General features: G+C 41.1%; 1 protein-coding gene across 1 annotated transcript; it reads left to right on the forward strand.

Moving 5' to 3' along the window:
• Positions 1-336: 336 nt before the first annotated feature.
• On the forward strand, positions 337-15,007 carry LOC121064625 (myosin regulatory light chain interacting protein). Its single transcript, XM_040546400.1, has 7 exons — positions 337-558; positions 1,394-1,584; positions 10,129-10,314; positions 10,747-10,944; positions 11,238-11,402; positions 12,882-13,302; positions 13,637-15,007. Exons 1-7 carry the CDS (start codon positions 472-474, stop codon positions 13,724-13,726), a joined length of 1,338 nt encoding a protein of 445 aa, XP_040402334.1. The 5' UTR covers positions 337-471; the 3' UTR covers positions 13,727-15,007.
• Positions 15,008-17,236: the final 2,229 nt, after the last annotated feature.

Here is a 17,236-nt window from a genome sequence, read left to right on the forward strand (position 1 = left end):
TAAACGAAAACCTCCTCCCCGCATCCGCTCCGAAGGGAACAGAAGGAGGAGTGGAGAACTCAGGCTTTTCTCCACACCCAACTACGGTGGGATTTTTGCCGGCGGTGCCAGGTGAGCCCCAGAAGGGCAGTTTTTCCCCCGTTTTCCTGTCATCCCACCCGGCCCGCCCCCGCCGCGGGCCGGCAGGGGGCGCCCCACCACACGCGCGCCCCCACCATGCGCGCCCCGTCCCCTCCGCGCTCCCGGGGCCGGCGGCGCTGATTGGCAGGCGGCGGCGGCGCGCGACGCCTCGCCAACGGGGCGGGGCGGCGGGGAGGCGCAGGGTGGGTATATAGCGAGCGAGACGCGGCTGCTGAGAGCAGTCGGCGGGCGGGCGGCGACGGGGGAGGGAGGGGTGTATGCGCGGCGGCAGCAGCCTCCCCCCGACCACCGTTCGGTGCGCTTGTGGCGGAGCCGGCCCCGGCCGTAACCATGCTGTGCTACGTGACCAGGCCAGACGCGGTGGTGATGGAGGTGGAGGTTGAGGCCAAAGCCAACGGCGAGGACTGCCTCAACCAGGTGAGGCCCGCTCCGGGGCGGCCGTTGGGCGCAGGTGACCATTGGGGCCTGAGGGGGGCGCGCGCTCCCCCCCCCCGTTGATGGCGGGCGGGCCCCCTCCGCATGAAGGGGGGCGCGGAGAGGCCTCGTTTCCCCCCCGCCTCTTCTTCTCCTTTATTTATTTATTTTCCTCTTTTCCCCTGTTTTTCCCCTCCTCCATGTTGGATGCAGGGGTTGCAGCATCCCTCGGTCGTATCTGCCTTCCACCCCCCTCCTTTTTGGGAGGCCACGGCCTCTTTGCTGCCCCCAAAGCTCCCCCCGGGGTTGGGGGGACACGGGGGGACCCATCCTGACATGGCCCCGCTGGGGGCTCAGCCTGTCGCCCAGGTGCTGCCGCCCTTCCCCGCCTGCTGCGGGGATGGAGGCAGGAGGGAGCCAAGCGTAGCTGCCAAGTCTGTCGGTGGCATCTAAATAAAACTTGTGGGATGTACTTCTTCTTCTCCCCCTCCTGCCTCAGAAGTGCTGGTGGCTGTGCTGCTGGATAACAGGCACCCTGCTGGAAATTGGCTGGTCTTAAGTGCCTGGCCTTGGGGAGCGAAGGGGATGGGATTTGGCTGTGGAGGTCCATCTTGGTATTTACTAGCAGGGAAGTTCCCATTTTATACTCTGTGTTTGTCAGTGTACCATTTTGTACGCTGCCTATTTAAAATCCATCAACTAATCTGTTGTAAAAAGGTGCCTACAAACAACCCACCTTTTGTTTCAGACCACTTGCACTGCAAACAGTTTTTCAGTCTCATACTACTTCTTGTCCAGTTGTGTCGTTGGTTCATTATGAAGAACCTCTTTCTTTCAGGTTTGCAGGAGGCTGGGAATTATAGAAGTTGATTATTTTGGACTGCAGTTCACTGGCAGCAAAGGGGAGAATCTGTGGCTGAATTTGAGGAACAGGATTTCCCAGCAGATGGATGGTTTAGCTCCTTATCGACTAAAATTAAGAGTCAAGTTCTTTGTAGAGCCCCATCTTATCTTACAAGAACAGACGAGGTAAGGTAGAGATGGTTGTAAGTAAAGCGAACTTATTGTTTTACATTTCAGTAACCTCTGAAAATGGTTACGCAGAGGTTCTGTTTCTTCCATCTTCTGGTATTCTTTGCTCAACTTTCCAGCACAGCTTTAAAATTCCAGTATTGTTTACATGTATTATTAATTTTTTAAAAAAAAGTGGTGGTATTGTAAGTATCGTGTGGGGAAGAGTAAGTAATGTGCAGTTAATTTCATGAGAAACTAGTGCTGGAGAAGGCTAAGCTACCAGTAACCAGTTATTTATATGGTGTTTGTGTGTCCGATAGTAACCCCTGTTCAGTGGTGTTACTGTAGGTCGTTCTAAACCACTGGTACAGAAAGGCAGGAAACAATTCCTCCCACAGAGCAAAAACTTGCTGAATTCCTTTTTGTCTGGGATCATATTACAGTAACTTTCAGATGGCTACAGGCCCTTTGAGGCTACAAAAGAACAGCTGTTCTGCTGCTTCTGTGGCCTGTCCTTTTAACTAAATTGTTATACTGTTCTCTGGGCTGAAGATTTGGTCTTCTCAGATGAGTAGCAAATGTTTGCTTTCACTCCACTGGTTTGATTACTGCATTACTACATTAACTGCAGTTGGGTTCTCTTTAAGGAAAACTGAGCAAGTATGTTTAAAACTGGTCTCAACACATTTTTTTTCCAGTTAGTTTTAGGTAGTACATCAAATATAAACAGAGGAAAAACCTAGTGTCTAGAAGGGAATGCCTAAGCATGTTTTCACTGCTCACCTTGACTTGGTACTTTCAGGTACTTTCAGAATTAAGACCATGGTTATGACACTCTTGTTCTGCACAGAATATTTGTACGGTGAATTTGGTCAGAGGCTGACAGCTTGATTTGGTGTATATCTCAGGAAAAATATTGAGTTAAAACAAGGCAGTGTGTATATTTTTTTGAAGTAACATTGGGGAAGGTTTAGGGGAACAGTGGTTACAATCTGGCTGAAGTTTTCAGAATGCTGTGGAGTAGACCACAGTTGTCCTATGTAACAGATTTAGTTAAGCAAGTACATTCTAACATCCACATTTTGATGTATGTTATTTTGGAAAAAAATCTAATATCCATGGTATATCTTTTGGGCTCTTTTGGGATATTCTTCCTGAAATAAACTTGTTTTCTTAAACACTCTTAAAACACTCTTAATGAGAGCAAGTATAAAACCAAATAATGAAGGATTATGTGGAACAGAAGCAACATGATCTCATACCTGATGAGGTGGCAGAGATTACAATGGATCTATTCGATGTGTCTCCACACTCAGAGCAAATCAGGGTGAATCTGAGGAAACCTAAAACAAATAATTGGCATTTTTGCTGTTGCTGCTGAATGTTTGTTCCACTTTACAAGGCTTTTGCAGACACCTGTGTTTTCCTACCTTGAACACCATCAATGCAAGACTTGGCAGGTTGTGCAAGTCAAGAGCTTGAGCTGGTGGAACATACCCCAAGGGCCTAAAAGACAGGTTGTGTAGCTAGAATGCAACAGAGCTTGTATGTGTGAACACCAAAGATGTTCCACTGTTAAGGTGACTTTAAAAGGTTGTAGCTCGGGTGAGTTTTCAGTATGAGTTAAGACTGGTCTAAAATTAATATTTTAACAAACTTTAAAATCACTTGAGCATCAGTCATCAAGAGATCTATTAAAATTATGCTATGACAGAAATTACTTAAACTGTTGGAGAGAAACAGGCATTGAAGCTAGTATTTATTGCCACTGTCTTACAAATATGAATGCTCCTGAGGCTTCAGCTAAGCTGTTCAGTCCTGAATGTTTTTATTTTTGTTGTTAAAGGCAAATCCATGTTGTGAAATAGTTCGCCTTAGCTGCATTTTAGTTGTCTATACCTGCTAGTCTACATGTAACAGACCTGGAATTCTGTAGTGCCAGTGGTTAATGTATATTTCTGTAGTGTTGACATTGAGCTACAGTGAATTTGCTGTTTCCTTTCTTGGGTCTGCGTAGGGATTTAATGTGTGTAGCCATGCAGTCATATTTTAGTTTGCATGTAAGTTTCCATGGGATGAAGGGGGAGTCAAACTTGTTAAACCTGTAATTGAACTTTAAATCAATAGGTATATCATAGAATATGATTAAAATGAGCTGTACAGCTACAACTGACAACTTATTTCTTACCTCTACTTGCAAAGTCAGTTTACTGGCTGACAAAGAAACAGTGGTGGCTGTTCTGGCTTCCTTTAGCACAGTGATGTCCCCAGCTGATAAATAGAGAGGGCATTTCCACTGTTGAATGTTATGCTCTAGTCCTTGTGCGAAGAAAGCTGAGGAAGTCTCTGTGTCTCTTACATTTAGCTTCTGAACTTGATTTTCCTTATGAGATGCGTGTTGAGACTGTTTTGAAGTCTGGGGAGTTGCAAGTAATTTTGAAATCATTTGGTTGATAATGTTTTGCTATGACTAATAGTGAATGCTGTGACTGAGTTGTTCTTTGGTTTTCCATATACTTTGGAAGCTTCGTCAACACCAGCTTTGCTGCTTCATTAAAGAGATCCTTGTCTTGCACTTACAGCTTGGCTGCGTGTTCCTGTAGCATTTTAACACTCAGGTTTCTACATGCTGTGTAAAAAGCTGATCTGGCTACTGAACATCATCAGCCCGTGCTTCTGTTATCTTTAATCAGTGTGCAATCCAGTAGAAGATTGCAGCCTCATGCATTTTTAATATCTTATGCAAGGAAGCCTTCTTACCACCGAATGCAAGGTTATAATTGCATCTTTGACCACTATGGCAATAAGCCACCTTCGTTAAGTGCTTTGTGAATGGGAGAGTCGTGTGCGGGGAAGGGGAAGAGTTTCACTACACTTTCCTTTTATGCAGGGTTAAGCTTTATTTCTATTGTTCTTTGGTTCTTGATTTCTAGTTTTTTATTTGACTGCCTGGTAGTGAATTTCACCACAGGATATTGTAGTTTAGGATTGTCTTCAGTGGAATGGAAGTGCCTCAGTGCAAGAACGCTATTCGAATTTAATACGCTGCTGTCAACTGGAGTTTTAAACACGTCTGAAATGCGAACAGTGTGCCTGTTAAGAGCAGTTTGAATAGCTGTGTGTTTTTTGAACAGAGAATCACAGTGGCTTGCTAAAGGCTGTTATCTCCCTTTTGCTTAAAGCTATAGGTGTTGGTCCTAGATCCAGACCACAAGCTCTGCCGTACGTCATGCTGGTTTTCAGTGTCTTTTGTGGTAGGTCACACAGCAGATGGCTGAAAAAGCGGTGTCCTCAGCAGTGACTCAAAGTTGCCACCTGGTTTCCCTAACTCGAGCAGGGAGCTGGGATGCAGCTTTGTGGCTGTCGGGGAGCATCCTGCTTGGGGCGTGTGGGATCACCTGGGGGTATCGTCTGCCAGGAGCCCCAGCAGTGGAGTGTGGCTGTGGTCACCCCAGGGGAAGTGGTGGTTTGTTGAGGGGCCAGTGTGGGGAAGTCAGCGCGCAAGGAGAGTGGGTGTTGATGTAATGGCTGCTTGAGCAGTGTAAGGCTTCCCTGTGTGTACTTGGAAAGAGCAAAGCTGCTGTCTGGTGTAATGTGACAAAGTCAAGTGTTCTTATATAAGCCATGGCGATTTAAAGCAACATGTCAGCTTCCAGCAGGCCACATGGTCTCATGAAGCATGCAAAGCAGCGCTTTGCCAACTTTGAGATCAGTAACTGTCACTGAAGCTGTTAAAGGTTGTGTGCTACTTTTTCAAGTATCTGAATCACTTACAAAATGCTTTTGCAGTGATTTCAGTTGTGATTTCACTTGTGGTTTCTTATTGGTAATGATGAACTAGTTAAAAGTAGGAGCTGACTTGTAAAAGTTGAGTGGTTCTTAGTTAGAAAATAAGGAAAAACATCCTATTATCCTGCAGTACTGGCTAGCCAGTGCAGCAGTGTCAAGGTATTTGTTACCATGCAATAAAAACCTGCTGTAATAAACACCAGGGTGAGTTTAGTGGATCTGTTTGTCTGAACCGGAGTTGAGTTGCAGTTAGTAACCTCTCACCCACTCTGCTGAGAGCTGGTAAGAGTAAACATACTGATGAATACAATTGTAACTTTGCAGAGCTTTTTTCATATCTAAGGGCTTATATCTGCTTCTAAAAACAGAATATGCTATTGCTATGATCTTTACTACCAATATATATTTTTAGGGATAACAATTATGCCTCTTTGATTCTTTTAGACTATGCAGTTGCAAACTACTTCACAGTAGGAAAGATTCTTTCCCTGTGGTAAGGACTGTCCTACCCCAGGTAGGACAGGCAGTTCCTTGGGATGTATCTGAAGACTCTTGCTGGGAGTCTGGCAAGAGGATGGGTTTTCCTGGCTATATTTCTAGTTCAGGAAGTATTAGTCATACAGATGCTTCTTATTGGTAACAGACTGGGTTTTGCCACTTTTCCTTCTGGCAGCGAAGTTTAGAACCTAACTTTGAATATAGACTTCTCTATTTGCGCTGTTCTCCTTTTTTTAAACTGTAGTAGGAACAAAGTTTTCAGTGCAGAACTTTGAATCCTAGTTTATATAGTTGTCTTTAATGAGTTTTTATGAAACATATGACTTTTATGTTGCATATACTCTTTTAATAGCACTTTAGCAGAGTTTTTAGTTTTCATTAAATGGGTTCATTTTTAACTGTTTCTGTTTAAAAAAAAAAAAATAATAAAATTATAATGAAGTACTGACCTGTATTTCTGGTAGAAGCAATCCATATAGTCAGCATCCATAAACTGCTTCTGAGAGAGGGAAGAAGCACTTGGTTTGCAGCCCAGGCTTGGTAGCTGTAGTTTGTAAAATGGGCCATCTGAAATGCTTCAATAAAAATCTTGTTGCAACCTCCCATTTCCACAGTATTTGTATCAAATTATGTGCAACTAACAAGTACATTAATGATTGCTTTACGATTGATTTTTGAGTGTTTTGATACACACAACTTTTGTATGAAAAGTACTGGGGCAGTATTAAGAAGATAAAAGGAATATAAAATCACCAGTGGAACGGGTGCTTGAGGAAAACACTTGACTGTTTCAAGTCTAGAGCTGCTTTTTTCTTCCTTTGAAAAGCAGGAAGTTCTGTCTGGGCAGTGACTAACAAAGTACGACTTAGATGAACATGAAGCTTGGTCCTCTAATCAGTATTTCTATATGCTATTTTCAGATACCAAATTGAAAGGGAATACTCTAGATATTCCTGTGTTCAACTCTAGGTAGTGTGAGGTCTGCTTGGGCTGTGGGTATTAATGCTGTAAGTTATGCTGACTTTTGTACCAGTGCTGTCCTGTATAGAATTCAGGACACAAGTGACTTTGTCAGGGCAATGGAAAGTTCTGTTAGTTCTTCAAACTGCCTGAATATCTCTAGTGGTGGGGAAAGCCCAGATTTTTTTTCATATCTAGAGATTCAATGAGGTGAAACAGTCAATTAAGTGCTAGACTTCAGTAAAATCTCATTTTAGGTCAGAATTTAACTTGTGGAAACTTACTTACTTTGTGGTAAGTAATAGTGTCTGTAATATGACTGGCTTTCTACAATAGATTGTAGCAGATCTTTTTTACAGTTAGACTTAGCAGAATTACATGATTAACTGCCTCAGGGCTCCTCATGTTTTTGTTTTGCTTGACTGTATTCAGCAACAGAAGTGCATTCTTTTTGCCTTTCTGTTTAAAGAGAAAGGCTTTCATTTTATGTAAAAAGGAAGATCTTTTTATAATCAGAATCTAACTGGTGTTGTGCTTAACCTTGAAGGGAGATGATTTTACAGTGGATATTAATGTACTTTTGGAGAAACAGACCCTTAAAAAGGCCAGATGGGCAGACAGCACTAATCAGAATCATTTTTTCATGTATATAAGATGTTTGCAGCCTTCATTCTTTCACAATCTTTCAATTTCTCGATGCAATTCCTTCCTGTAACCAATTTTAGATCTAAAATTGGGGGGGGGGGGGGGGGGCTGGGGGGTGGAACATGGGGACAATGCATTTGCTACCTGAACCTTAGTTCAGGGCAAGTGCTGCAGCAGGTCAGTATGGAGGGAGAAACCACTGTCATTCAAAAACAAGTTTCACTGGCAGGCTCTCTGTTTAATTAGTTCCTGTGCTGTTGTGGGTGTGGCTTAGCAATGGGCTGGAACCAGCCATGGTTTGTTTTTAGGTGGAGTCAAATCACTTGAGATGGACCCTGAAATGTGGGTGGCTTTGTCTTCTGACATATCATATCCTGGCTACAGTAAGCTCTTGCATCGCTTCAGTTAGCTTGCAGTAACCGTCCCTTATGCATGCCATGCCCTTTTCCTTTTCATCCCCTAAAAATGTACAGTAGCTTAGTCTGAGATGTCTTCTCTTAGGCTGTATGAGCCACTTAGGTCACTGCACATTAGTTGGTGTGTCGCTTTTCTGTTGCATCTTAAACTTGGTTGTCTACCTCTGCCATTACAAGCACTTCAGTGAATGTGACAAGTTATGCTTCCCCTGTAACTGCATCTATATCTGCAGGAGTAGTCTTTTGTTTATTCAGCTCCCCCTTGATGTTTGTACAGTCCTCTCAGCAAGAGAACACCGACTTTTCCTTGTGTAGTCAGTGCTGTCATATGCATAAAGTAAGCAAACCAAAGATACATGCATTTACTTGTGGCAGCTGAATGTGCCAACAAATGAGAACAAAATTGTCAGATTCTTCTTTAAAATACCATAGGTTTAATCAGCATGTAGTTGTAACAACTAGAGAACTTGTTTTCATACTGATGGAATCAGGAGTGTATGGAAAAGCTTTATTTTACAAAATGGTGATTGGAATTAAGGAGATGCCTACTGTTTGTTTTTAGCCATAGCTTTTCAGTAATTGATCAAATAATTTGGCTTTATGAATTGAGCCCACACATGTGTACAACCTCTCCAAAGCTCCAGCTATGCCTTTGTGTGGCCTTAGCCAAAAGAACTCTGAATTAGTAGGGTGGGAGAGGGGGATTGGAGCAGGGGTTTGGGACCGGCTCCAAGAGGAGCCCAAACAAGGAGTAGCATGCTCACAGGGGAGACAGCTGTACTATCTGAAGTTCTTGTTCCCTCACCTCTTAAATCTACATCCTGCACGGAGGGGGGAATGTTAGCTTCCCCCAGGCCCCCATTAAACTGCTGAAGTGTAGACCCATGTCTAGACATCTAAGTGATGCAGTTTGAGCACTTAAGTGGCAACTGCAGTGATGCTGTAAGCATGCTTCTTGCTGCTTGCCAAGGGAGGTGCTGGAGCTGTGGCTCATTGCTGTGAAAAGTATGGTGGGGCAGCTTAGGAGATGATAGTATTTTCCTTTCAGAAATTCTGCATATGAGCTGTCTTTCGGGGGGAACATTATTTTTATTTTCTGAGCTGCAGCATTTACTGTAATAGAACTAAAAATGAATACAAATTTTGGAAGTTATATAACTGATCATAGTGCTGGCAAGGTAGAACTATTCACTTCTACAATGAAACTGTAGAGTGTTACAAAAGGACTTATATAAGATATCCAAAAGGACTATTGGAAGCAAAGTGAATCACTAACCAGCATCTTGAACGTCACTGAGTGATTCAACGTAGTTTTTTTCTAAAATTAAACGTAATTTATTTTTTAAGGAAGTGAAATGTAAATGTCCTATCACTATGGAAACTGATATCCCTGTGGGTACTAGACTTATTGAAAGCTTTTTCAGTGATAACATAGTTATTTCTACTTCTGACTTCCCTAAATACTCTGAATCTTAAGAACAAGTAGAAAGAAAGGTATGTTATCTTCCCTGACAGAAGATAAGGAAGTTAAGGTAATCTATAGGGGGAATTAACAGGCTGCTATTAGAGTTGGTGGAAAACTTGATTTGTCTAACCTATTAGATAATTAAGAACAGCTTTTGAATTTTGCAGCTAGCTGTCAAACCTGTCTCAGTCCCCAAGCATAAATGACAAATGTGCTTACAAAATAGACACTCTATATTTCACAATGAAATACCCTTTTAGCTATTTCAAGTTACTTTCTTAATCACGTTACTTGCAAAAGTGCTGTCTTCCCTTTGACTGGTGCCACAGCCAGTTGATCTGTGTAGAGAAAGCATGTTTTTTTCTGGCTGCATGATAATGTGTGTTGTGCTTCTGTTCACAAATTCCTTTGTGAAAGTGACTTGTAAATAGTAACCAAAGAAAATTAAAGTTAGGTAACTGCTCCAGATATTTTTCATGGATATTTTATGGAATTAATTGAAGTTAGTGAGTAGCCTTCGAGCTAAAGCAGCTTTTATTCAAACTGATACTGAGGTGCTCATTTCTTTTAATCGTGCTTCCAGGCACGGTCTTCAGTTGTATCCTCATCTTTAAGTGAATAATGAGATGGAGGTTCTTTTCCCCCCTATGCCCAGACCATTTGGTACATTCATTGCAAATTCTTGATTGCCATATTAATGATTACCAAACATACTTGCTATGTTATTTGTTGCCTACCTTAATGTTTTAACATCTTGTATAACAAACATTTCTAATTCCATTGCAGGCATATGTTTTTCTTGCATATAAAGGAGGATCTTCTGGCTGGTAATCTCCAGTGTTCTTCAGAGCATGCAATTGAACTTAGCGCGTTGTTGGCACAGATGAAGTTTGGAGACTATAATCAGAATACTGCCAAGTACAATTACGAAGAGTTGTGTGCAAAAGAGCTCACCACTACCATTCTAGAAAGGTAAAAAGAACAAATTGAATCAAATCATATGGGGGCCAAAAGTAAAAGATTCGTTATGCTATTGCATCAACAGTTCAGGGCATACCTTGTGGTATTAAAATGCTGTTCTGTGCATTTTTGCTGTGAACCTTTTGGTAATCCAAGTAAATACTTTGAGGTGGGGGAGAAAGTTAATTAGAAAGCCTTGATTACATCTAGCTCTTACTTCTAAGTAAATGTACAGTATTGCCTCCTAAATATTCTCAATGTTTTTGGTAATCCTCTTAAATGCTCCTGGCCTGTTTTATCTGGCTGTAAATTTCCAGTCATTGTGGACCCACAAGAACAACCTGTTTAACCAGGTCATCTAAAAAACATGTTATACCAAGCTGCTAACAGTAATGGCACATCCTTGAGTTATTTCACCCATCCTTAATCTTTTTTCATCAACAGCATTACTGCAAAGCATAAGCAGCTGGAAGGTCTCAGTCAAGCTTCTGCTGAATACCAGGTTCTACAGATTGCAACAACACTGGAGAACTATGGAGTAGAGTGGCATTCAGTTAGAGACAGTGAAGGGCAAAAGCTCCTTATTGGTGTTGGACCTGAAGGCATATCCATCTGTAAAGATGACTTCAGTCCTATCAACAGGTACATGTTTTGTGGAATTATTTTTTCTGTGTTTCAGAACTACTGGGCATGCCTCACTTTTATGTAGACAAATGTTCTGTGAATTAAAGTACCTATTGCAATGTAGGGTCTGAGGGCACTACCTGCTTATAAGACAACTGGTCTTAAGGCTCTTGGGTTTTAAGTACTTCTGTGGCAGAACTTTTTCAATCCAGCCTTATTGGCAATTCAGACTTCATAGTATCAGAAGGTACCATAGTAAGTTGTGGGAAATGCCCTTTAAAAGCTAAACTTGTTTTTGTATGAATTCTTAGGATTGCTTATCCTGTTGTTCAAATGGCAACGCAGTCTGGGAAGAATGTGTATCTGACTGTTACCAAGGAGTCTGGTAATAGTGTTGTTCTCCTGTTTAAGATGATCAGTACAAGGGCAGCAAGTGGACTCTACAGAGCAATTACAGAGACGCATGCATTTTACAGGTTAGTACTGCCACTAGAGTCAACTTTGATCTTCTCTTCAGGCCCAAACAGAAGCTGAACAGGTTTTTGCTGCTTTCAATTTTTGCGGGATGGGAGTTTAAGAAAAGTAAGCAAGAATTTTTTCAGTATACTACTCTGAATAATAGCAATTCAGAATAAAAACTTGCTGTTTTCTTTAATTCATAATACATGCACTTGTCCCTATGTATGAGTCAGGATGAGAGCAAAGGAGTAGAAAGCCTGTTTTTTTCAAAATATGTAGGTGTAGCCCATATGCATGTATACTTCTGCCTTTATTTGGCTCTTCCTGTTGCCAGAAATCGTCTTTCTACAATTCCTGTCCTTGCTCACATGCTTCGAATTTTGTTTCATGCCAGGAGCTATCAGTTGTCTTTATCCTTCTGCTCTTTGAGGCAAGGCTGCTGTAATCATCTGCTGATGGCTTTTTTTTTTTGAAACTGCTTCTCACTCCTACTGTGAGGTCCAACACAGGTAGAACTAACCATCAAAGACAATAGTGTTGTTCCCTAAATTAACTGCCACATTGATTTCAATTACTTAGAAGAATTGGACTTGAGCAGAGAGAGAGATACATATGCTAGGCAAAGCCCCATCCAGTTTCTCAAATCAGATCACTGTAATACAGTAATTAACATCAGTTAGTTGCCTAGCTAATCAGCAGCTAACCACTGTTTATTTTGTGAGCCTGATGTTAAGCGTGACTTATCCTCCATGATTATCACCTCCTGCACTCTTCATACTTCTTTCCAGGCAGTTAAAGCATTAAATAACTTCGTAGACAGTCTTAACTGTTTGATCTTTATATTTGGTTGTCATTTCTGCTGTCCTTTGCAGTTTGACTTCAAGCAGAATTGTAGCTACGCAATAGGATTTGGTCGTTAACTTGGATCTTGGACTCAGGCCCTGTGAGGCTGTAGTCCTTGTTCTGCCTGTTCTTTTTCTACGTTGTCTAGAGAAGTGATAATGCTGTAATAGGCTTCTGCAGGTTTAGCTGTATCACTGGAATCCGTGGCAAGCATGGTTAGGCTAGCTGGAGCACTCTGTGGCAAATAAAAATGGCTTGATTTAACAATGCTAGTATATAAAGTATTTAGTGTCAAGTAATGCCTTTAACCAAATTAACCAAATCCTCACGAAAATAAAGAGCCTATCTAGAGAAAGGTATTATGCCAAAGGCTATTAGAACTACTTAATGTAGCATCTTGGCATTGCCATGTAAAGAGATGTTGCTAAGCAGAACTGTAGACTGAGCAAGTGTTCACTGTTTATAGTATGCCTTAATTCCTTTCTGTAGGCTGACTCTATTTTACCTGATACTCTACATTTTTGAAGATGTAGAAATACATTTGTCTTTTGCTTTGATCTCAATGCTGTTATTTCAACTTTGAGAACAATTAATTGTAGAGGGAGGCTTATTAGTATTAACTAACTCAATTTTGTTGTCTTGCTGTTTTATAGGTGTGACACTGTCACGAGTGCTGTCATGATGCAGTATAGTCGAGACTTAAAGGGCCACCTAGCATCTCTTTTCCTGAATGAAAACATTAATCTTGGGAAAAAATACGTCTTTGACATTAAAAGAACATCGAAAGAAGTTTATGATCATGCAAGACGAGCTCTTTATAATGCTGGCATTGTGGATCTTGTTTCTAGAAGTGACCAAACCCCACCGAGTTCCCCCCTTAAGTCTTCAGAAAGTAGCATGAACTGTGACAACTGTGAGGGTCTTAGCTGCCAACAAACAAAAGCTCTGCAAGAGAAGCTGCGGAAGCTAAAGGAGTCCATGCTTTGTATGGTGTGTTGTGAAGAAGAAATCAATTCAACTTTCTGTCCCTGTGGCCATACAGTATGCTGTAAGACCTGTGCTGCCCAGTTACAGGTAATAATTCCATTAAGTTAGCAAATATGTAAAAGCTTGGGTTTTCTGTATCCTTCAGTGTACTAGATTAATGTGTACACTGATTCTAGCAAAACTGATTTTAAAACTGGTTTCAGTAAACTTGATGTTCTGTTCAGATAACTTTGAAAGATAAGTTTTAGCTGTGCAAGTTCTCCTGTGGTGAGAGTAAGGTTTAGCTGAGTCTTGCAATGGACTGTTTTAAATATGGAGACTTTTTTTTAGAGTGTTCTTTATTGTAGAAAAGGATGTCTCCAGTAAGTCTATACACTCAAAATGCAAAGTGAACTAACTTCCTAATGTTTTTCCTTTCCAGTCATGCCCTGTTTGCAGATCTCGTGTAGAGCATGTCCAGCATGTGTACTTGCCAACCCACACCAGTCTTCTCAATTTGACTGTGATCTGATCTGCATGTACAACTTAAACTGATCACGTACTTCTTAAACTGCACTATTATGAATTGCAACCATTGATTGTGAAGAAGGCAACCACTCTGGCACCAATCCACGATCAAAAGCAAAAATACTGAATTGTTGAACATAAATATCTTTGCTCAGCATGCCAATGATGGCTTGGGATGTCTTTCAGGAGCGGAACTGTTAACTGACTCATGTTACTAAAACAGGAAAATGATGTATACGTTTGTAGCATGGCAGTGTTGCCAAAAAGCTAGGGAGCCCTGGAGAAATGTGGTATACACATTGATACACCCAGCAAGAGCAATGCAGCCTTTTATTTTACTCTTCAAATTCTTTTTAGTACAGTCATTCCATTTATTTTAATAGTAAAACTAGCTTTTACAAATATCAGTTTAGCATGGCTCATAGTTTATGCTTCTAGTAAACTGCTCAAAAGGGAGAACTTCTCTTTTAAAAAAAAGGTTCTTAAACTATACAAGGCTTCATCAAGCAGCTGCATTCAATTTTTTTTAAATAGAAAACAATTCTGTTAATATAGCTTTGGAAGGGTAGAACAACTTTTTAATTTCACAGTGCTGCAGGTGGGTCAGGAAAGTCTTCTGGTTGGTAATGATGTCCTATGGAAGCACTGCTGCAGGACTTCATTCAGAGCTCTCAATGGGTAAGGTTTCCCATATCCAACTTGGTTGGTTGGTAGTCTTGGGTGCTGTAGTCAGCTGCCCTTTAAGTTGGCTTTATTTTTGGAGGTTGGTATCAAACTGTTAATCATATACCATTATTTTCTAAAAGAAGGGTTAAGTATAACTTTAAATGCTTTCTTCAGTTACTGTCTTTATTGGCTAGGATATTTCCTGCTAAAATGTTTTTAATCTCCACCCCCCTACTTGGGCATTTCGGACTCCAGTTTCCTAGCATAATTTCCAGGATACAGAGGAACTAGAGACCATGTTTGGGTGCAATACTGGCTTAATTGAAGCTAGAAAAGTACACTGTCACTTTACTGAAACTTTCTGACTATACTTTTCATATTGCCTTAATGTAGCAGTAAGTGTGTTTATGCATCTGTTTCTTTGCACAGACATTTTGTCAAAATATTAAAACTCTACTTTTTTATGACACATTAGCATATAAACCTTACTCTAAGAGGGTATTTATTTTTTCACTTTGTAAAGAAAATTTTGTTTCCTCATGAAGCAAGAGCTTTGTCCTATACCGTAGGCAACTTCTGTCTTTTTATATTCAGATTAATAAAGGACTTTAAAAATCTATTTTGTGTTGTTTGTAAGTCATATTTTTCTGAAGTCTTTCTGAAGTATTACTGAACTGAAAATACAGAATTTTCATGTTTGTAGTCTGAATGATGTAGGTCATCTTTCTAAGGGGGGTAAGTTTCCTCAGGTGTATATGAATTCTGAGGGAGGGAAGGAAACTGAAAGAATAGGGGCACATGTATCATCAAAGAAGGTTGACTAACTATTGTAGTGGTGTACAGTGGTGCTAAAGCAAATATTACTCCTTTCCCAAAGACTTTGTTCAGTGCTAATAGAATTACATTAATATCTAATCCATCATCGTATGGCAGCTGACTGAAATGGATTGTAAATTAATCTAAATAGATGTTAATATAGGCAGATGACTTAAAGCATTCAACAAAATCAAGCTGTTAAAATAGGCAAGCATAACTCTAATTACACAGCCAATATAATTAGAAGTACCTAAACATCCCTAATAAAAATAATCCCAGTAGTTAGAACCCTAATTAAGGGAGGGTTTGACAGGTTAAATAGTATAGGTTGAATTCAGGCAGAGCTTGGGCCTTTTCTGTAAATATATTCTACCTTGTCTTGAAAAGCGATGAGGAGGTTCAGTTAGAAAAGCCAAGGTACAGGAAAGCCAAAGTGCAGGTTCAGACAGGAGCTTGGCAAGTATCGGCTCTTTGAGGCTGTTGAAAACCTAGTCCTGTGTTCATGACTGAAAGGCTGGAGCACAAGTGGAGGCTAACTGCTTTATGTAATGGGGAAGGGTGGGATCAGAATTACAGTAGGTGATTTTAACAAAATACACTTACCTTTTCTGGGAAGTGCACACTAGGTAACCTGTTCTGGATGCCTCGCTTGGCTTATATGTAAGATTCAATAGGATGCAAAACAATGTAAGAGCAAATTGGTGTTCACAGCTTTCTGCAAAAAGTATTCTCTAAAAAGTGCTCTCGAAAATGTTGAGCAGGCTACATTTGAAAACTCTTGCTTAACTTTCCAAAACTGCTGGGGTATGCATTGCTTAACGTTTACAGTTCCAGTACACCCTTTCGTGAAAGGACTATGCTTGGTCCACATGAGCTGTGAAGAGTGTAAAAACAAAACAATAGGAAATCCTGAACTCCTCCTGCTATATACCTGGACTTCAGAAAGAGCTGTGTGTTGTTTGCCAAAGTTCTCTTGTTTCTCCTAAGAAGCTTTGTCTGTCTGGTAATGGATGGGGGGGGTGGAAACAACACAACAGTGCATAGGAACAGCTGGAGTTGGTGTCCTTAATCTTTCTAGGAGCTGCAGGACTGATCACAAAGCTTTATCTGGTGCTTTCCCTTTCCCAACTTATGTTAGTATACTTGTGTGTACCAGACACCCTTGATGAAGTCAGCTCCTACACCCTAGGCTGATCTTGCTACCCAAAGCTAGTAAGCCTTGGCAAGAAAGTTACCTTACAGAAAATTCAGTTCTTCATTTCCAAAGTCAGCATGGGGCTTCTATGATCTCATCACATGCGTGTAATGTCATTTTCAAAAGCTACAACCTCAAGTTTCTGCTAAAAGTAACTAAAGGGGAGGGAACAGTGTCACCTTTAGAGATTCTATGAGTTGCTGTGTGACTCCTGGAGCCCTGTGAGTCTTGGACCTCCTGGCAGCAGGACAGCAGCCAAAAGCAGCTGTGCAGGGAGAGAGTTATAAGTTTCAACCACAGGAGAGGTGTTTTTACAAAAATGCAGTTACACTTGAATGTTATTAATAAAGAAGTTAGGGATTTAGCCATAACTACACCTGTGCTACTGTGGCTGGAAACTCCCAGCCCTTTGCTGGTATCTGCCTGGCTTTCATCCTCCCTGCTCAAGGGAAAGCTCAACCCGCAAGGAACTACAAAGGCAGGATGTGGAGATGTTTCAAGATGCAACTGTCATGAAAACACAGCTCTGTCTTCTAGCATGTAGATGCTAATTTCAGTATACACAGAAATGTTAAAAAGCCAAAGAACTGTAGAATAAAGGCTTCTGTATTTTTAAATTATTTTGATTTTTTTCCTTAAGTGCCACAAAAGCATGTACACAGCAATGTTCATATATTTTAAGATTTATTTCCTTGTTAAGTCAGCGCTGTTGTGTTCCCAATTGAATGCCCCTGGGGAAAATTCTCATCTGCCAGCCCACGCTGTTTCACTTCACAGCAGCATGCTGGCACGTTGATCAAAGATGGGGGAAAATTGCAGCTCAGATTTCCTCTGTAT

Source organism: Cygnus olor, chromosome 2 (assembly GCF_009769625.2).
Source record: "Cygnus olor isolate bCygOlo1 chromosome 2, bCygOlo1.pri.v2, whole genome shotgun sequence".
NCBI lineage: Eukaryota > Metazoa > Chordata > Aves > Anseriformes > Anatidae > Cygnus > Cygnus olor.